Genomic DNA, 21,768 nt, shown 5'->3' with positions numbered 1-21,768 from the left:
TGTTAACCCTTTACTAACTGATATTTTAAATGTATTATATTTTTTCTGGACATTTAGTCTAAAACAATATATTTTATAACCTTATTGGAACATAATTTTTCATCACTAAACCAAAGCTCTCCAATATATAATTAGTCAGTATCTTTGATACATAAGAACCCTTAATATAGTCATTAGACAATATGGAAAATGACAGGTCCAATTCTGGAAATGTAAATGATAAATTTCCACCAATGTCTGAGTGACCTATTCCAAAATATATTTTACCCTCTATCGGAGAATTAACTTTGTTCTTTCTGTAGTAAAGGTCTACTTTAGCAGGATTATATTCGCATTCTAACACTTGAAAACCGAGAGACCACCTTCTTGAACCTCCTGATGTTAATATTAGACCCTCTAAAGTATGGTCGCAAAAAACTGTCTTTAATATTTCATTTATTAGATTTTTCGAAATTATTCTACCACTTCCTATATAATAATAAAACTTAGACAACGAAGATGAGTTGTACTTTCCATTTGTAGGTGGTATCCACATACTTAATACTTTTTTTGAATTATATATTAATGGATCAAATACATATGGCTTTAATTTAAATAACTGAAATGTTGTTAGTCTTTTGTTTTTTTCTCTATTTATTACACTGCATTTTATTTGCCTTTTAGACAGTTTTCCATGTTCCTCATTACATTCATTATTCGATTTCATATAATTTGTTGCTGACTCGAATTTTTTTAATACCATTTCATGTGAAATTGAAGAAAACTCTATCTTTCTGCTAACCTTTGTAAGTCTATTACTAATGTCACTTTTATTTTTTTTTTTCTCGTGATCCTCATCGCTTTTTATACGACTTTTATTATTGCTATGTTCAACTTTTTCAAAATAATTTTCTCTATCAAGTCCAATGATTGTGTTAAATCTCTGTGGAGAAAAAAAAGAGAATTGACTTTTTTTGTTTGGAGATAAAAAATCAAAGATAATGCTCTTTTTACTCTCAATTTTTCCACTGTTAGCTTCTATGTCTTTATTTCTATAATCTACTCCAGAATTATTATTATTGTTTCCATTATTTTCTTTTGGTATGTAGATCATCATATCTTTTTGCAAGTCAAACGGAATAAATAAATTATCATTAATAAAATCTGGTGTCGGTTGATTTGAAACTAATGATATTAGTTCAGAAAGTATCCAACCTAATAAAAATGGGTTATATATTGTTTTACTATTTAATGGATACTCAGGCGTTGAATCTTCTATTATTTTTATCACTTTTTCATAGCTGAATAATGTTGATAGACTAAAATCTTCTGAAAAAAACGAGTGTATTCCTGATCTATGTGTAAGAACATGTCTTAATGTTACATTTCTTTTACCATATCTCACAAAACCATCCCAGTAATGGCATATTGGGTCATCTAATTCTATATATCCTTTATCCACACATAATAATATTGCAACAACCAATATTCCTATGTTTATGAAGAAACCATTAAACAAAGAATCAGAAGATATATCCCTACAGTCTAATACCCCCATTTTCCCTTTTGATATGTTTGATAGTAATTTCCCATTTTTTACAACTGACATTTGTATTCCTAATACTCCGTCTTCTTTTATTAATCTAGACACATAGTTATTCATTTTTATATTGTATTTTGTTCTTATATTTGAGTTTTTCACTATATAATCACAGCTACTCGTGTTTTTGTCAAAATTTTTAATTACGTTTATAGCAGTTTTAAATGATTCACAATATAAATTTTCTTGAGCTCTTTTCGCTAATATCTTCAAAAACGGAATACTCTCATTTAATTCTATACATATTCCATGAATTAATGAAGATACTCTTATAAATAGTATTATATCTTTTGGCCACTCTTCTAATGGATTGATCTCTTGTATACTTTTTTTATTGAAATGTGGTAATTCAGTTGCTGTTTTATATGCTGCATAACCTGACTCCTTTAGTTTAAAAGATAATATGAAAAGTTTATTTATTATATTTTTATGATCAAACTTACTCTTATTGATTCTTGTTCACTCTGGTTTATTTCACTATCTCTAAACGCTATCCTTAGTGCGTCCATATACATTTCTGGATCGATTGTATTTTTATTATCCTTGAATTTAAAACCCATTTCTTCGAAAGATTCCATCAATCCCATTAAATTTAACGTCGATACGCAATATACCATTCTAAATAAAGAAAAAAATAGCATAAAATTAATGAGCAATAAATTAATAACAACATAAAAAAACTTACTTTGAAAAGGCTCTTTGAACATTTTTCTCAAAGACTTTCACTAAACCCCAATCCAATAATGCAGGTTCATATTTATTCTTAGCTTTATTATATACAACAAAAACATTACCTGGATGAGGATCTCCATGAAAAAAACCCTCAATATGTATTTGATATGCAAATGAATCACATAATGTTTCCAATAATTCCTTTAAGTTAACTCCAGATTCTTCAAGTTTGGCTTTATCTGTTATTTTAAAACCATCTATATATTCCATTGTAAGCACCTTTTGACGGCTGTACTCCGGATATACCTTTGGGATTTTTATGTCTATCCCTGAATTAATAAACATTTCATAAGCTTTTTGTTGATATTTTAATTCATTGTTAAAGTCCAATTCCTTAGATGCTGATTTTTGCCACTCTTGTAATATCGGATAGAAATCTAAACCTTTCTCAATTATACCAAACGCCCAGCTTAACTGTGTTAAGTTTTTCATGTCCTGATTAAGTGTTTCCTCAACATTTGGATGTTGTATCTTGACTACTACTTTTGTGCCGTCTTTTAACAGTGCCTCATGTACTTGAGCTATTGATGCTGATGCCATTGGTGATGTATTTATTTTCTCAAAAAATACTCTCCAATCATTATTAAGCTCACTTTCTAATATTTTTTCCACGATTAGCCATTCTGATGAAGGCATCATGTCTTGTAATTTGCTCAAGTATGATATATATTCTCTAGGAAGCAAATCACTTCTCGTTGACAAAAATTGTCCAACTTTCACCCACCATCCTCTTAATTCTGAGATATTTTTCCATATTAATTCTGCAAAATGTGAATGTTTCTCGTTCCAGTATGCATAACGAGCTTCTTCTGACAAATTTCTTGCATGAATTTGTGCTCTTTTAAAATGCACATAAATATGAGTCCAACACCACAGTGTTCTCCATTTCCTGTTCCATGAATCCAGCTCATTCATCTATAATAAAATCACTTCACATAGGTAATACCTTTTTGTATATTTTATTTATAAATTAACTCTTAGTTAATACACAATAATCGTATATTTAAAAAAAAAATCGTTATCAGTTGAACGCTGAAAGAGTAATAATCCATTGAAATAAAATAAATACTAGAATCTAAAATAAAAAATTAATTTTAATTCTCTATCATAGTATATCTAATAATCATTCTAAATTGTACAATAGTGTGCATTTTTTCAAATGTATTGCATGCAGTTTCATCTAAATAAACTGTGGGGTCTGTGCCGCCGGAATTATTGTCAACTTGTGAAATAGGAGAGAAGTTCAGAGGTTGTAGTTTAATAAAATAATAATAAAAGATAGGAAAACAGTTCATGGTTTAAAATTAGAAAATAAATACTTATAAGCGGATTTTTAAGGTGTAATTTATATATGATCAGTTAAGCTGAGTACTTTTCTTTGTCAGAAATATATAGATACGCACTTAATTTTATATATTAAGAAACAAGGATTGCCGACAAAAGAAATCCTGAAAATATGGGTAAGTTTGAATCCATCGTAGGATGAGTTCTCTGGTCAATTATTTGATGCTCCCTAATAAACGTTTCCTCAAGTTTGACTCCAACAAAAGGGCGATATTTCGAATTATCTATTCTCGAAGATAGACTCAAATCCTGGTGAATTTTGAGCAGTTCTGATGTCATAAATGGTGTAAAAATTAACAATTTACCTCCTGGTCTCAGGTATTCCTGTGTGATTAAAACAATATTTTCAATATTATAATACTTACATTGATTAAACTTCTCAATATCAGAATTTTCTTGAACTTGTTTAAGTTCCATATCACCCATATTTTCATCATCGCCTTCAATGTCACTTTTTACTGCCAAAGTTGAGGTGGAATTGATTTTAATTGTTTTATTAGATGTTTTTTTATTTATACTAGTTTGAATGTTTTGCCATCTAGCCTGATCTATTGCTAGTACAACAGTATTAACTCCTTTTGTATAAAGCTTATCTAGCATATTTAATCTGTTAAAAACTCTTTTCTTCTTAGAATCTATTTTTTCTGAACTGATATCAAACTTAACGTTATTGTTAATATTATAATTCAACCATTCATGTTCTATATTCATATTCAAACAATTGTATTCCTCATCTTTTTGAATTTCCGACACTTTAGTACAGCTTTGTTTCACTTTCTCTTTGCAAAACAAATCTAAAGCTGAAATAGGTATGCTAAAATAATTAGTCCTCTGTCTATTTTCATTTAAATTATGTGTAATTGCTTCAAAATTGATTGGAAGTTTACCATAAAAGTACCCATCTATTGAGTCAAATGTTAAATAGTTCATTGAAATTTCATAAAGTGATCCTTTTTCAATTAATTGACGGTATATAGAACCACAAATTATGCCAAAACTTAAATTATCATATAAAAGAACTTCACTATCGAAACTTATATTACCATGTGTTAATATATTACCTATTGTCTCAATTCTAACTGTACACTGACCCCATCTAGGACCAACAGAATTCGGGCTATATTTATTCGTTATTTTTAATTTATTTTGACAACTAAATGTTTCAGTTACGTTTAATATTGTAGGTGGTAATAGTGTTATCTGTTTCAAATACCTCAATTGTAACTTTTTAATATATTTCGCTTTTGAGAATTTGGTTTTATTTCTAAATTTGTCGCTTAATAAAGCAAGTGATTTTATTAAATTATTATCACTTGCTTTATTTTTAGATATTATTTCATTTCTCATTATAGAAATAGTATTGCCGTTAATGTCACAATTAATTTCAGAGCCAAAATCAACCTCACTAAAATCTGAGTCAATAACATCTTCATTCCCCAGTAATGGATTTGTTCTTATTTTCTTTTTTTTGCTTTCTTCACATCCCTCATTAAAATTCGAATTATCGTTATTAAACAACAAGAAACTCTCTTCACCTTTAATTAGGTCTTTTAATATATCCTCAGTATTTAAAGCTGAACCTACTTTCCATTTTCCATCTTCAAAGTTCAACGTTGTATTATAGTTTTTTCCTATTATGTCCGAAGCATTAATACTATGCTTGCCCAAATAAAATACTTTAGATGCATCATCTACAAAGATTAGTTTCTGAGAACCTGATATTTCTCTCACAATAAGATAATCACCAATGTTAATTTTATGGTTATTAACCTTCATTTTAGTTTTTGCCGTTTGTTCTTGCATTATTTGTTATTCTTGACATAGGAACATATTTGGCGGCTCAATTTCTTTTTATTGTATTTTAGCATGGCTTTACTTGAATAAATAGTTTAAAAACTCATGGATTCTCACATATACCGTTGGATTAAGAAAACTTATATCTTCTTGTAACATAATTTTTGTCAAGTTCAAATTTGTTTTCTATTCAGCTCTGTAAATTATAAACATTATATATATCGGTTACATACAAAAAGATTATTTATTTCAGATAAACAAAAATATTTAACTAACACTATTCATTATACAATTTAAAACTTAAAATTGTTGTTAATGACATATGTATATCAGTTTGATGAATTTATTTAATAGAAAACGGAAACTGTGATATATAGAAGTTTTATAATTAAAGTCCAACAATATAAGAATATATGAAAATATCTAATTGTTATAAATATAATAAGACTGAACTAACTTATATCTTATTCAGTTATTCTTTATGTAAAAAAAAAAAAAAGCAAAAAGTGAATTTGCAGGTTAGTTTGAATTAAAATATACTCTATTTCTTGCTGGCGCGTAATGTTATAGAAGATAAAAGTAGATGGTTTTGTGAATAAGGAGCGAAAACATTTATATAACTCCCTTCATTTTCTTGGTTTTGAATGAATATTTAATAGTAATATTTACTGTATAAAATGGAAGATAATGAGTTGGGGTTGAACTTCGGTGTTTCAGGTAGAAAAAGGCATTTATCCTCAGATGAAGAGATCAACTCGGATATTTCGGAAAGTCAAAAAATAGATAAAATTGTGAAGAAAGATGTAAATATTTCATCAAAAGAATCAACTCCAAGAATTATAAATAAGCCTTCCAGGTCAAAACGTGTTTTAAATTCTGATAGTGGTAGTAATGATAGTTTAAAAGATGACAATTCGGAAACAACTTCTGAACTAGGTGTAAAAAAAAACTTATCGTCTTCAGATTCATCTTCTAACTCTGATTTAAATTCATACTTATCTTCTGAGTCATCTGGAATGAGTTCTGAAAATGAATATTCTGACTCTTCCTCAGATGATTTTCCATTAAGGAAACGAAAAAGCCTTGTAAAAAAGGAAAAGATATCTCCGGAAAAGAATAAAACAAGAGAAACAATTGAAAAGAAACGCATTATTAAAGAAAGATCTTCAAAAAAAAAAGTAGAAAAACCAGGAAATAAAAGTAATTCAAGCAGTAATGTAAAAGTTAAAAGGGAAAGTGTATCGTCAAAAAAGAAAAAATTTGATTCTCAAGATGAGTGTTCTTCAGAAGAAGGTGAAACAAATGCATACGTCCCACGTAGAGACAGGGATCACAAACAAATTTTAGTTGCTGCTGTTCTATGTAGGTGGTGGCACGCACTCCCTGATTGGCCTCCATCAGATACGAACTACAGCGAAATATTGAAAGAGAAAAAGTTCAGATTAGTGAATATTGACGACTGGGAAGACGCTCCCGATATTGATGAAAATGGTCATTCAAAGGTATTTCAGCTTTCAAATTTCCCAGGAGTATTCAGAGACTTCAAGGGTATTGCACATGACCTAAGACCTATTGAAAACAAGCCTTGCTATTCAAACCTAATTAAAATGGATGAAGACCAACTTTATAAGCTTTTAGTTATTGCTTTGGAAAATCAAATAAAAACTTTAGAAAAAAATCCTAATGACGACTCTAAATTAATAAATGAATTGAAAAGAGAGCTTGTAGATGCACAGACATTATTGGAACGTAGGAATTCAAAAAAAAAAGTGTAAATTATACATTTGTATGCGCTTGTTTTAATTTTGTTAAAATTTACTTTTTTACTTGCTTTACCTTAATATAAAAATAGAATCAATACATATAATAGAGTAAGTATATCTTTAACTTGAAGACTAGTGCACATTACAATGCTGTCTACCCCTCATCCTTAATATAATATTACGAGTAGTTTACCGCCTTAAATATTGATAAAGTTACCGCCTGTAGTCAATGTTTAATAAATGAGACAAATAATTTACCGGTACACAATATTGATTGTATTTTTAAGGCGTCTCTAATAAAAAATAAATAAATTTTTTAAAAATATTTAATATTTAGTTCTATTTAACCGTTAGATTAATAATTAAATAGTTTTTGGAGGGTGTAAATCCCTGATTAAGCTTTGGTCTTTTTTTATTGATTATTTTCTATTTGTGAAAAGAATATTTAATTTAAAATTTATTTGTAAATAGCTTAAAACGCTTTGTTGGTTAAAATAATTAATCCAAGATGGCAGCTGTTTCAGTAGATTCCTTACCAAGCTCTCAAGTTCAAGAATTGATTTGCTCATACGCAGCTTTGTTGTTATCTGATGGTGGCATTCAAATTACTTCTGAAAACATAAAGAAGGTTATTGATGCGGCAGGTGGATCTGTAGAAGCATACTTCCCAGGTCTATTTGCCCAGGCACTATCGGGAACGAGTGTAAGCGATATCGTCTCTAAATGTGGTTCCGCTGCGGTAGCTGCACCAGCAGCAGGTGCTGTAACAGCGGCAGGTGGAGCTCCTCAAGACTCTTCCGCACCTGCAAATGATAAGAAGAAGGAAGAGGAAGAGGAAGAGGAAGGAGATTTAGGTTTTTCATTATTTGATTAATTCTATAAGATATGATAAGGAATGGAGTTTAAATAGTGATTAATTCAACGAAACTAGTAGTGTTCATATTAAAACTATAGTGTTGTTGTTCAAATAAGACCTTATTATCTATTTTTAATTGCTTCTATGTTCTTTTTAAAGGAATACTTGTATTCTTCTCAGCTGGGTTTTCTGTGGAAATAGGCTATATGACATCCCAAAACACCGGGGCCTTCCCACCTTCTTGGAGTTAGCTGTACTGATATAGTTTCAAATTCACTCATGTTTATTGAAGAGTAACTCAGATCTGGAGAATTATTGTAAAGTGTATCAAACCAATTCTGTTGAGTATTCCTCAGCAACGTAACTTGAATGAGTTTATCTACATTAGCTAATGCTAATTCGGATGTTTTTGTAACAAGCAACTTTGACTCCTCTTTAGTTTCCAGCTCCTTTTCAGTATAAATATCGCCAAAATCAACTATTATATCCCCCTCTTTAATGCCACTTAGATCTGCAGGAGAATCAGGTAATAATGAGTCAACGTAACCAAATGGATATTTTAAATTATTCTTCTCGCTTGTTCTTGCCCTTCCTTCAATATTGACCTTTATTTTCTCATTTTTATGTATTTCTATTAATTTATTTTCTATTTCATTCATTAAATTGGTGTAATCTGTGTTTAAAATGGCAATTCTATTTCTTGCTTTCCTTACTTCAAAAATATCTATATCAGGCCTCGGAAATCCCTCATTATCTACTAATTTTCCTTTAAGTCCAACGTTTATCCCACATGAATTCAAAAAGTCCATTAATCTATTCACCTCATCCTCTATTTCAGTTTTTCTCTTTATTAGTTCCTCCATTTAACTTAATGTAATGCTAGAAAAAAAAGTTATATATATCATAAAGTTACAGTAATTAATTTATTTCGCAGTATAATATAAGGCAATTACGAAAAGTCTCTATGTATGTAATTTAATTAAATTCAAATCGTACCAATAAAATCTGAGTGAAGTTGCAGCCTTGTTGTACTCGATCTTTTTACGATTAACAATGTTCAACAAAAGTACAGAATATGTCAATAAAAATCCAATAATTAATATAAGTGATATATATCAGGGTTCAAATGTAATATAATTAAAAATGTGTCAACTACTTGATACAAATGCTTCAAAGTAGCCTTTGAAAATTGACAAGTAGAGATATTTAGTGCCTTTATTAACACAATAGTGTAAGTTATGGTTGTAAAAGAGACAAAATATTAAAGACAATAACTATTCATATGGTTATTAATTAATTTAATGTGTTTAGTATTTAATGCTGCTTTCTAAGAACAGTGTTGGACACATTCATACAAATACATGATATTTTGGCGCAAACTTATTTAGATGTTTTATGAATTGAATAGTTAAATCTTGTTTATAGGAAAGAAAGCAGCATCAAAAATGAATAAATTATGTATACGTGAAACGCTATTTTAGGAAACACATTAATTTAATGAAGATAAGTGTAATGGTAATATTTAAATTGCAGCGTTTAGTACGTAAATCTTAATGTCGACAGCGTTTTCCGCTTTAAACTATGATTTGTGTCATTTAACTAAAGTAAATCAGATCTTTTGTACAAAAGCAAATAAGATTCGTTTAGAATAATTGCTTGAGGAAGGACTGTCTGAACATTTAGATCTTCAATTTCAATCCATTCATCTCTATAAGGGTGAAGAAGTTGAGAAACAAATTTACTTCTTTCCAAATAATTTTTATGGGAGATATTGTTAATGAGATTATATTTTGTATTTGGGTTCATTTTTATTGCATCTGGGTGCAAATATGCAGAAAGATCAAGATCAACTAGTGGAAAAGAAACAAGAGTTTTATTTTTTTCTATATTTAGTGTAGATTTAGTAAATCTTCCAATATGAATTATAAGATAACATGGAAGTTTCCATATTAGAAGTGAATTTGTTGAGGAAAAGAACTTTGAATCTAGAAGTTTATATATTGGAATTTGTGGTGTTAAATTGGAGTTAACTCGAGTATTGTTATTGTTGTTAAAAGTACTCATTTTTGTTTCAATAATTGGTGGCAATTGTAAAGTGATACAATTGAAATAAATGTTACAATTTTCTGCATTATCATTTTTATTTAATTTTTTATTGTTAATCACATTCTTACTTGAACCGGAATAAAGTTCACCTTGAATGCATGAAGATATTAAATCAAATTTGTTATTTTTATCACCATTACTTGACTCGTTAACTTCTATTTCCGGAGAATATTTTTTTTGAAAGCTATTATTTAAATACCTTTTCAACTTCTTTTTAAGCTGAAAAATAATCCAAGAAAGAAGAGCCATTGGGTCAATGATTTCTACTTTATTCCTTGAGACTTTATTACTTGACAATTTGGAGAAATTAAACTTTCCCTGTGACTTTTTTTCAATTATAGAAGCTAGAGTATATGGTGAATACTTTCCCTTTAAATTAAATGGACTGTATATTTTTTTAATGGACTCGATCATGTTAAAAATAAATGGATCTGATATTCTATTTTCAACAAATTCATCATAAAGGTTATATTCAATACACATATTTCTAAAATTTGTTATTTGCGAAAGCAGCAACAATATAACATTTAATGAATCGTTGTTTCCAAAATTACTTATGCCTATATAACCCGGTAAATATTCAATTTTATCAAAAGTTTTTGAAGCATTATACAGTTTTTTATAGTCACCATTTATATTAAAGCAAGGGTGTAAGTAGTTTTTAATGTCCTCTAGAGAATGTTCGACTATTTCGTAGTTGTTTGGTAAACAATAAATATTTGAATTCTCTAGATTTATAAATAAGTGGTGATTCATTTCTAATGAGTGTTTATATGCAACTGAATCCTTTCCTCTTCCATGATAATTCAACCCACATACTAAACAGCAATAAACATTTTCTTCTCTCAGTGTTAAGCTACATATTTTCTCGTAATCAAAATCCAAAAGATTTCTATTTATTGTTGATAAAAAGGGACATCTTTCAATTTTCTTTTCAGAAACGCCTTCCATTTTAATAATAAAGAAACATTTAATTCTTTGGTCTTTTTTTAATTTCTCAAATTTTCATTAATTAACTATTTAAAATTTTTCTTCATGTTCTACATTATTGATTTGAATCTGACTCATTTACATTATTTTTTCATTACCGCCGAAACTTTCTATTCGTTTGTGTATTAATACTTTTGAAGAAGAAAATAAAGTGAGAAAGGGGAATAAAACATAGATAAAAACAAAAACATGCTGTTTATCTAAAAACGGAACCTTGACATTAATTAATGATAAATTGTTTAAATATAGCCTTTGTTTTGTACGAGCCATTGTGTATGCAATCAAACGATTAATTTTTAGAAATTAATAATAGACGTACTGAAACGATATTCTAAATTATAGCCTTAGTAGAACATATTTCAATTATTACATTTAGAAAGTCAACACTAATTAAGTAATTGGATTGAAGTTGCAAATAAATTTATATTTAGATAAAGAATCTAAAAATTCAAAGTGGAAAAGAAAAAAATAAAGATAAATAATCGTATTTAATCAAAAATAGAACCAAAATGCGACTTATTTTCATTACTTTTTGACCTGAATTCGATATTGGAGTCGTTTAAATCAGATATTTGTCTAGAATCATCAATATTATTATTTATGTTATGCTTTTGATCTGTGACATTAGTTGATATATTTTTATTTTTGCATGAAGATTCATCATATTCGCTCTTAGACACACATTTAGATTTTAATTTCAAATCACTGGACTCAGTATTTAATGAGGAGTTGTTTTTCTTCCTTCTCCCAATATCACTGATCCCAGATTCATTTGAAACGTTTGTTTTATGTTTAACTATATCTTTCTCGGCAAAATCAACCCAATAATCTTTGCAATATCCCACAAATATTTCTTCATTAGGTTTTATTTCCTGTGTTGCTTTTAAAAAAACCCTAGTTCTTCCCTCTCTTTCATCATACCACTTCCAAAACTTTGAATTATTTCCAGGTCCACCAAGAAAGGTGCTACCGTCATTTGCAAATGAACCACCTCCAATAAATGGTTTAGGATCTTTTTCACCATCTAAATATAAACTAGGTTTAATGAGATCGCAAATGTGAGTGGCTTTTCCTTCAGATCTAAGTCTAAGTGCTTCATTTCTGTCAATCACCCATCCAACAAACTCTGTTATTATTTCATTTTTCTCAAAATGTCTGTCCGAAAACAGTCCGAGACCAGCGCTTCTACCTAATGTACTTCTTTGTGTATATATACCGTCAAATAAAGTTGCTAATGATTCCAACCACTGCCTTGATCTACCTCTGGATGATTTGTTTTTAACTGAATTAGACTCTACTGTATTTGATGCCTTTAATTCACCCTTATTTCCGTTATTATTACTATCTGCAAATAGGTTGGATTTATCATTCCTAGAAATTAATTTATTTTTTTTTCTTGTGAATGGCCATTCAGGATTTCTGCATATATCAACATATGGGTTACTTGTTAATTGTCTTTTTATGCTTTCCCTTCTCTTTATTGACCTTTTCTTGTCATATGAACAATAGTATTCTAACTCGTTTCCACATTTTATTTCATTTTTTGATTTAGGGTTGCTTTCACACATTTCTTCCATTAATAAATTTTTTGGAGTAGAAACTACAGTTGAAGTTACTGAGTTGTTTATTATTTCATAATCATCCTCTAACTCATCATTATATATATCATCGTTTAAGGAATTATAATTTGATGAGTCTTTTACTTCACTTTTATCACTATTATTGTCATATTTTTTAATAAGTTCTAGTGTTATTTTAATGTTTAGTCCAGAAATACATTCAAATTCATCATTTGTTTCAGGCTCTAACATTAAAAAAACAGGATTGTTTCCAGAACATTCAATTACATATGTGTCACTCTTGTAATTATTATTATTGTTACTGTACTCATTGTCATTCTTTTTATAGCAAAAGTTGCGATCAAATCTTATCCTCTTAAATGTTAAATTTGAATTTGCTAATGTTTCTTGAAAAACGTTACTGCTTTTATCCCCCATGATTATTATCAGTATCCTTATTTAAAGAAATAAAATACTACACTGTTTATAATTCCACTCAGAGTATAGTTATTTATTCTTGTTTCCTATTACATTTTATTTTAGTTAAATTTTATAAATAATTAATACTTCAATACAATAGCAAAAGTACTCTTAATATTAATTTCTTTTATCCACAAATATAACGGCCATATATTATTATTATCGTAAACATGTGCTAATATTTCAATTTAAATACTCAATTGACAAAAATTATAAACAATAAGATACCTGTATTTATTTTAATTATACTCCTTGTTATAAAAGGAATGTAGAGAAGAAAAATGTTGGTATGCAAATTCTCACTAAAATGTAAATATGTATAGTATGGCGCCATGTGGGGTACAGATTTATTTTTCGCATGTGAAAACTAAAAAATAACAAAGGTAGAAGTTAGTTAAATGAGATATTATTGTTTATAAAGGTTTAGTTGTTATATGTATTTAGAATTTATTAATTTTGATGTTTTTCTAAATTATAACAATAGTTATAATAAATACAAACATAATTAAAAAGCTGTTACATTCTGTAAGAAATAAGTGATTGATAGTTAATGCAATATAGCACACTATAAATTGCTTTTTTTTTCATTTTCTTCTTTTTTATTATTCTTATGGAAATTAATTGATATTATTTAAGTTGGGTTAAGAGAAGATAACACAAAAAAGCAAAAATAAGATATAAAAAAGGGAATTACTAGGGTTGAAAATAAGTTCTTTACTAAGTTAAAACAAGTTATAATTTAGAGGCATAAAGGAAAAACAAAAGCACAAAATGACAACTTTACATTACGATGATGTAATTACAAGTCAACCTGCAATTATTGACAATGGATCTGGAACTATAAAATGTGGTTTTGCAGGTGAAGAAATACCACGAGTGATATTAAATAGCTATGTAGGGCGTCCAAAGTACAAAAGATGTATGGCAGGAGCATTAGAAGGTGATATATTTGTGGGTAACAAATGTACGGAGAATCGTGGAATACTAAACATATCATATCCCATAACAAACGGAATAATAACGGATTGGTACGATATGGAAACACTTTGGACATATTGTTTCTCGGAAATGAAAACGTCTTCAGAAGAACACCCAGTATTACTGACTGAGGCCGCATTAAACCCAAGGAAACATAGGGAGAAGATGGCAGAAATATTTTTTGAAGTATACAGGGTGCCAGCATTATTTATATCGACACAAGCTGTACTTTCATTGTATTCGTCTGGAAGAACAACGGGAATAGTGTTAGATAGTGGTGATGGTGTAACACACGCAGTTCCAATATACCAGGGATTTGCATTATCAAATGCAATCACAAGGAGTGACGTTGCTGGTAGAAATGTAACTGAGTATTTGAATTTACAACTAAGAATGGCAGGTACAATCTTCCATACAAAGTCTGAGATGGAAATAGTAAGAGATATAAAAGAGACAGCTTGTTTTGTTTCAACAAATATACAAAAAGATGAAAATGATGGAAATCAAATGAATAATTTGGCTTTTACTAATATTACAAGTCAAGGAACTGGCGTAGGAGTTGGTAGCAGCGGTAGTGGACTTTCCGGAAACAATACTATTGGTATTGGAAGTGGTAGCCAAAGAATTACATCTGGATACCCATATAAATTACCAGATGGGCAGATAATCTATTTAGGCAAAGAAAGGTTCAGAGCTCCAGAACTTCTATTCCAACCAAGTCTCATTGGGTATGAATATCCTGGACTGCATGAGGTTCTTCTTCATAGTATAGACAAGTGCGATTTAGAAATAAGACGAACTCTTGCTTCACAAATAGTTTTGGCTGGCGGTTCTACTATGTTTCCTGGACTCGGAGATAGGCTATTATTTGAATTGAGAAAATCGCTTCCGAAAGACGTTAAGATCCGAATTAATGCTTCTAGTGACAGAAATCTTCTTCCATGGATTGGTGGTTCTATATTAGGTTCACTTGCCACTTTTAAAACTATTTGGATTACTAAACAAGAATTTCTTGAAGAAGGATCTGGAATTGTACACACAAAAACCATCTAAGTTAAAAAATGCCGAAAATACTTATACCATTGTCATTTAACTAATTTACCTATGAAATAATAATGGTAAACTTATTACTGAATAAGTCAAAAAAAAATATACTGTTAATTTAATAATATCTATTAATTACATTTTGTTTGTCGTTAGTATCATTTTAAATTTACATTGCATTTTATTTAATAAACATCAACACTGTCAAATGTCATTTTATTTGTATGTCTACATGTAGATTTTTGAATATATTTATATCATATTTGTGTGCCCTTAGCTGTATTCTATTGTAACCTGCTAGTAAAACGCACCTTCCTTTCCTTATTTTAAATTCATGCTTATAACATTGTTACAACAATAAAAAAATTATTTTTGAAATTAGGTAGGTACTAGAGGCAAAGCGGCGATTTCGAGTACAACTAGAGAACTAAAAAAGAAATACAATAATAGATTTAGTATATAATCCTCTTATTTTACAATCATAATAATTACTCTCTCATGAATATGGATAAATCATGATTAATGAGCTTAAAATAAATATAAAATTTTAAAATGACAATGATACGAAAAACGCACGGACTAAGAGACTCGAACTCCTGACCTTCTGCTCCGTAGGCAGACGTGATATCCAACTACACCAAGCCCGCATTACGAGTAACGGCCACATGACTCTTGATATGAATTTTTACTTAAAATTGACATCGTTCCGGATTAATTCAGATACTGAACACAGAAAAAGCACCGCGACGGGGAGTCGAACCCCGAGCCTCTGGATTAGAAGTCCAACGCTCTATCCAATTGAGCTATCGCGGCAACTGTTTCCATGACATTAAATGTAACCTATAAAAGTTCTAAATGTTGGAATTTGATCGAATAATAATTAACTATGAATATTAGTGGGTCGTTTTCGTGTTCAGAATGTTAAAATGCTATATGTTTAGTAATTTTGTACTTTCAAATATACAAAACATATGTAGTACTTAAATAAACAAGAACATAAATACTTTTTAAACAGTAAACTTATCAAAATTCTATTGATTAGTCAAACATTATGTGTATATATAACGCAACTATCTGTATTACTTTTTGTATACTTATCCAAAGGCGTTGAAAATAATTTGAGTCCGCCATATTTAATGTTAAAATTAACAAAAACTTTAAAGAACCTATGTATACTACTTTATATCTGTATATATGGTTATTCTTCCTCTCATTTTAATGATTCACATATACTACTATAAATTGTAATTTAAGCAATCAATTGTTTTGATTGAACAGACTTTGCAACTCAAATTTAAGCAATGAAATAAGGTGAGCATTAAACATTATGTTTTTTTGCTTAGTATTATTATATTTAGCAATTTTTAAAAGTAAGAACTGCATTCAAAAGTATTTAATAACGCAACTCTGTAAAAATTCCAGTTAACCCTGTCTTATCATCTTCTGAAAGTACCTGTTCCTGCACCCCTAGATATGTTTCCTGATCTCCTTCTAGTTACTCTTATATCTAAATCATCTATCTCAGTAACTATATCATTTGGCATTCCTCGTGTTCTTTTTCTTCCAGAACCTCTTTTGCCTGTCCCGTTGGTATTTGTAGGTAAAACAACGGGTCTGCTGTTTGACTCAGCAGATTCTTCAGACCAATGTCCCTTGTCATCATCTGTTTGATTTTCATTAGATAATAATCCACGTCTGTTTACTTTTCTTGAGTCATTATTGTGTCTGATTGAGGTTGAATCGCGCAATATAGATGGAGACCTTCCAATATCTCTAGTACTATTATCTGGTAAAAACCCCAACCACTGAGAAGAGGCAGCTAATTTTGCAACATATTTCATCTTTGGAGAGTAATATAACAATGGTTTCACAAATGTCTGATCTAAACATACAAAAAATGAGACTGGATTGTTTTGAAATAACTTTGTTATCTTTTCGTTTTCCGCCTTTGTAAATTGTTCTAGTTTTATTGTATCAATTGAACACGACATGTTATCTTCACTTACATTAGTCAATTGGTGAACTAATATTTGTTGTAACAATTCTATATGATTTGTTAAATCTATTGCAGCTCCAACATTTACGTCTTTTAACTGACAACTGTCAATATTTCCGTAATATATTGATGTGAAACCGTCATTTGTTAAAGATTGGTGTTTTTCTGGAGGTAATAGTTTGATATTAAGTAGGTTTTTTAAAGCAATATTAACGCTATTTTCATCATCATTCATATCAATTTGGTGCTTATGTTGACGATTATTATCATCATCATCATCATCATCATATTCATCAACATTATTTTCGTCCATTTCCCTAGTATTCATACCAACTGTTTTTTTATCTCTATTTTCTGTCTCAAAATTCACATTATCTTTGTTGTCCTCAACAATATTATCACCTTTACGTTCATCAACGCCTTCTTTCGCAACTTCTTCACCAGTAACAATTGAAGAAATAACTTTGTCGCTTCCTACCTCAACACCAATGCCTGATTTTTGAAAATCTATTTTACTCTTGCTAATTTTCTTGCAATCCTTATCTGAATCATCTTCATTCTTTGTTATCACAGAATTACCAGAACTTTTGTAAATGTTATCAATTACTGCATTAGATGATTCATAAGGTGTTTCGGAGCACTGAACAAAAGGAACAAACGTAAGTGAATAATCTTCAAGCTGTCTCATTCTAATAGTCAATACGGAGTTCTTCGGAGACCAAGTAATAATATAAAAAGATGTTTGTACAGTCGGAAGTAAAGATCTACAAGCACCTATAAATTCTTCCAGTTTCTTGTAATGATCAAATATAGTATCTCTATATGCTAAATTCATGGCCAATAAACGACAAGTAGACAAATCATTCACTATATGTATAACAACTTTCGATATTCCCTGCAAAACTTTATCTATTGTTCCAAGCCAATATGAATCATTTCCCATTGCATCCCTGCAAATATCTTCGAATAAACTTAATTCTAGTTCACCTGACAGCAATCCAAAGCAGCACCATATTATTTGCTTATATGTAGGTCTCGGGACATCAGGTCCATTAGGAGACCATCTTTGGAATGGCAAAGGATTCTGCTCACGCTGTTCTATTGTCATTTTTGCTTTTTTTAAACGTTCATATATTATTTGATAGTATCTCAAAAAACAACAAATATGATCATTACCCATTATATACCTAACTTGTGATTCTTCAATACTATTATTTGTATTGTTAAAATCACAACTGTTATCTTTATGTGCTTCATTGTCTACAGTAACACTGTTTACATTAACGTTAGTATCAATGCTCACATTAAAATTGCTGTAATTTGCACTAATATCGACATTCATACTATTATCATTATCCGAATTATTATCGTGACTTTCTTTGGAAGCATTAATACCTTTGTAGTCATTATTACTATTATTATTATTGGAATTACTATTTTCAGATTTAGAATCATTTCTACAAGTAAAACTAAACCAGTCTGGAGACAAATTACCACTGTACCAATTAATCTTACAATTATCGCTCCAAATATACTTCAAGCCACCTCTACAATCATATGTCGAAGAGAATGCCTTAAACAAATTATTCAAGTCATTTTCCTCATTAGATGAAATATTTTCTAGACTATTTGAATTGCTTAAATTGTGGCAATTATCATCAACAGAGACAGACATATCTGACATCTTTGGAACATTTGAATCCTCTGAATCCACTATTTCTTCACCTATATTCTGTGATTTTGATATTTCGTCAGAGTTATTTAAAGATTTGTTTTTACTGTCTTCGGAGATATTATTGTTTACATTTGATTTTCTCAAATGATTTCTAGTCATTCTTCTTCCTCTAGATAAACCTGAACCACCGAAGGAAATCGAACCATTGCTTGCTTCAGAAACTGCTTTTACATAAGCCTCTACAGTTAATAATGACTTTTCACCACAATTCATATTATTTGAGGATGCATTATTGACGTTCTCGTTCGAAACTCCATTTTGTACATTCTTATTGACGCCAGGTCTGAAGGACGCACCTTCAACTTGTATCCCCTTTAATGTAACTAAGCCGTTATCCGAAGAAGCATGATTTGACTGTAAAAACAACGCTTTAATAAATCTCTGAAGAAAATTTCTTGCTTTAGATCCAATTGCTGGTCCATTTGCTTGGCGATAAATTGTGAAACTAATTAATTCAATAACCTCCTTATGTACATCTACATCAGGCATACAAGACATAAATTCAGGATTTAAGCTCCAACCATTAGATTCACGCTTATATCTCAATAAATTATTGCTTTCATAATCATTAATGTCAGCTCCATCATCATCGTTATTTTTAATACCAATTTGAAAGTTATTCTCAGAGTTTAATATCATTTCACTACTTGTGTTTTTTGCCATATTATCAGTATCAACAATTTTCCTATTTAGCAAGTACGATTTATTCATATCACATAAAAATCCTTTGACATTAGTGTTTTTCTTATCTGCTTGTCTAAAGTAAAATGAACGATGATCAAATGATTTAAAGTAATTCTTCGTCTGTATATCCCTCCATACACCCTGATTCATCAAGTGTCTTGCATGTGTCCATTCTTCATCCTTTTGACGTAAACGATTCAATATTACGGGGACACAACTATATGGGGTTCTTTTCAGCAATTCTAATATCTCTGACCCATTGTCACCATATATTCTCGAAATTGCCTTTAGATGAATGATTGAAAATGGTGGCTTTCTCAACCTAAAGTTCTTTCTCTCATCTAGAGGTAATCTACTTATTTCCTCAGCAATAGGTTCGAGAACATTAATTGTTGAGCGATTGTTCTCAATAACCATATCTAGTTCAAATCTTTCATCCTCGCATTTAAAGAGATTTTCTTCATAAACATTCTTTCGCATATGTTTAAAAGAAAAATCTTCAGAACCTTGTGGGATACTCACCCATTTATCATTCAAATTCTCTCTATCAGTTATAGATCTACCTGTACAAGAAGCAATCGGGTAATCTTTTGGTAGCTGGAGATAACTGCTTCCATTTCTATCACAATTAGAATAGTCTAATTGGGCAAAATTACAACAAAAATATGAGTACTTCCTTCTAGCCGCTTCTCTTTGTACTATCATTCTTTTTATTTCATATGGAAGATCACCGCTGTCCATTGGAAAGAAAAACTCCAGTGCGAGTAAAGTTTCTACGACAGTTAATACTCCTCTTGTATAAAGGTATATTAGTCTTAGAAAATCTTGAAAGTACTCTTGATTATTCTCACCAAAAGCAATATAGGCTTCTTCAAATATCCTATAATCAGCTTCCCATATTGATACATCGTCTGGATTATAATAATAGTTGTAATTTTGATTCATATTCCTCTGTAAATACTCATCTAAATTCTCATCTTGTGAACAGCAAACACCTGATCTTACCTTTTCACCATCAACGTCACTGTTTGATATTATTTTCTTTTGGTTCTCCAGTATAAGATCTAGTTCGGGTATTACTGTAATTTCATATGGTATATTTGATGATGCCTTTCTTGTAACTACCTTTGGGGGTTCGCTTTTTGTTGTAATAGAATAAACAGTATTTGCGAGATAACTTAAAAATTCAGACTTGTCAGCTTCATTTGAAGATGAATCAAAGGATAATTTATTGTTAGTCTTATTATAATTTACAGAGTTCGAATTTACTATTTCTCCATTATTACAATTGTTTCCAAGTCCCGGAATAAAAAGTAAAAATTCATTCAGTAATTCTGGATGTGATGCAAATAATACAGACGACATATCACATACTTCACTAACAGGTTTCTCTCCTTCTCTGTATTTACTTAACAACGCTAAAAAATCATTATATATTTCAGGAGCAGTTTCTCTTACTTTTTTCACAAAAGCTGCTGCGTATTCGCAATCATTCTGTGGAACCTGTAATCTTAACTCCTCCGGAAGAAAATTATTAAACTCTGCTATTAAGCTCATATCCTTTTTAAATAATTCTGCTACCTGATCTATTACAATTCCTGCGTTTATTGTGCCATTTTTAAAATCCCTCATTATTCTAAGAAACTCCTGGTAAAGTTCTGTGTTTTCACCACATTTGTTTCTTAGACGAAATAAATAGTCTCTCGCTAACTCCATCTTCTCCACCACAAATCAAGAGTATTTTTTACTATTTTATATAGCTGTATTTTTTTTACAACTATCACTTTAATCTTTTATTTTGTTTATTGTTCTTCCAATATTCAAGTTCAACTGACAATTACCAATAAACGCATTTTTGCGGGCATTCCAGTATCCAATTGTCCCACAAGGCGCCAAAATGAAGATCAGTCCATACCATAATACACATCGTATTTGTCTTCCATTACCTTTCAAGTATTCTTTAAATAATTCATTATGCACTCTGTTATGGAAAATATAACTTGAAATTGTTAATTTAAATGTATCCAAATCGTTGGGCCTAACAATTTGTCGTTTTTTTCATTTATTTTTTTTTGTAATTTTTGTTTGCATGCAAAAATTATTAACTAATGAAAAAATAGTAATTTTT

At 29.8% G+C, this 21,768-nt stretch overlaps 9 protein-coding genes across 9 annotated transcripts; 3 read left to right on the top strand and 6 right to left on the bottom strand.

The window, feature by feature from the left end:
* Positions 1 to 73: 73 nt before the first annotated feature.
* On the bottom strand, positions 74 to 3,226 carry FG386_002785 (putative ABC1 family beta-lactamase; the record flags this gene model as incomplete). The annotated part of the gene is made up of 3 exons (XM_067342000.1): positions 74 to 1,963; positions 2,023 to 2,197; positions 2,265 to 3,226. 3 exons carry the CDS (start codon positions 3,224 to 3,226, stop codon positions 74 to 76), a joined length of 3,027 nt encoding a protein of 1,008 aa, XP_067198581.1.
* Positions 3,227 to 3,727: 501 nt separating this feature from the next.
* FG386_002783 (RNA methylase) lies at positions 3,728 to 5,431 on the bottom strand (the record flags this gene model as incomplete). The annotated part of the gene is made up of 1 exon (XM_067341998.1): positions 3,728 to 5,431. The coding sequence occupies one exon, from the start codon at positions 5,429 to 5,431 to the stop codon at positions 3,728 to 3,730; it is 1,704 nt and encodes a 567-aa protein (XP_067198579.1).
* A 695-nt stretch (positions 5,432 to 6,126) lies between these two features.
* FG386_002782 (uncharacterized protein) lies at positions 6,127 to 7,224 on the top strand (the record flags this gene model as incomplete). Its single annotated transcript, XM_067341997.1, has 1 exon — positions 6,127 to 7,224. The coding sequence occupies one exon, from the start codon at positions 6,127 to 6,129 to the stop codon at positions 7,222 to 7,224; it is 1,098 nt and encodes a 365-aa protein (XP_067198578.1).
* Positions 7,225 to 7,720: 496 nt separating this feature from the next.
* Positions 7,721 to 8,086, top strand: FG386_002781 (acidic ribosomal protein P1; the record flags this gene model as incomplete). Its single annotated transcript, XM_067341996.1, has 1 exon — positions 7,721 to 8,086. The coding sequence occupies one exon, from the start codon at positions 7,721 to 7,723 to the stop codon at positions 8,084 to 8,086; it is 366 nt and encodes a 121-aa protein (XP_067198577.1).
* A 158-nt stretch (positions 8,087 to 8,244) lies between these two features.
* On the bottom strand, positions 8,245 to 8,931 carry FG386_002780 (proteasome 26S subunit; the record flags this gene model as incomplete). The annotated part of the gene is made up of 1 exon (XM_067341995.1): positions 8,245 to 8,931. One exon carries the CDS (start codon positions 8,929 to 8,931, stop codon positions 8,245 to 8,247), a length of 687 nt encoding a protein of 228 aa, XP_067198576.1.
* A 736-nt stretch (positions 8,932 to 9,667) lies between these two features.
* On the bottom strand, positions 9,668 to 11,125 carry FG386_002779 (uncharacterized protein; the record flags this gene model as incomplete). The annotated part of the gene is made up of 1 exon (XM_067341994.1): positions 9,668 to 11,125. The coding sequence occupies one exon, from the start codon at positions 11,123 to 11,125 to the stop codon at positions 9,668 to 9,670; it is 1,458 nt and encodes a 485-aa protein (XP_067198575.1).
* A 527-nt stretch (positions 11,126 to 11,652) lies between these two features.
* FG386_002778 (SET domain containing protein) lies at positions 11,653 to 13,161 on the bottom strand (the record flags this gene model as incomplete). The annotated part of the gene is made up of 1 exon (XM_067341993.1): positions 11,653 to 13,161. One exon carries the CDS (start codon positions 13,159 to 13,161, stop codon positions 11,653 to 11,655), a length of 1,509 nt encoding a protein of 502 aa, XP_067198574.1.
* Positions 13,162 to 13,974: 813 nt separating this feature from the next.
* FG386_002777 (actin-like protein) lies at positions 13,975 to 15,234 on the top strand (the record flags this gene model as incomplete). Its single annotated transcript, XM_067341992.1, has 1 exon — positions 13,975 to 15,234. One exon carries the CDS (start codon positions 13,975 to 13,977, stop codon positions 15,232 to 15,234), a length of 1,260 nt encoding a protein of 419 aa, XP_067198573.1.
* A 1,427-nt stretch (positions 15,235 to 16,661) lies between these two features.
* On the bottom strand, positions 16,662 to 21,356 carry FG386_002776 (Sin3 like paired amphipathic helix containing protein; the record flags this gene model as incomplete). The annotated part of the gene is made up of 1 exon (XM_067341991.1): positions 16,662 to 21,356. One exon carries the CDS (start codon positions 21,354 to 21,356, stop codon positions 16,662 to 16,664), a length of 4,695 nt encoding a protein of 1,564 aa, XP_067198572.1.
* Positions 21,357 to 21,768: the final 412 nt, after the last annotated feature.

The sequence above is a fragment of the Cryptosporidium ryanae genome, assembly GCF_009792415.1.
Source record: "Cryptosporidium ryanae isolate 45019 chromosome Unknown contig_54, whole genome shotgun sequence".
Classification (NCBI taxonomy): Eukaryota; Apicomplexa; class Conoidasida; order Eucoccidiorida; family Cryptosporidiidae; genus Cryptosporidium; species Cryptosporidium ryanae.
This window is presented reverse-complemented; position numbering and strand designations above follow the sequence as displayed.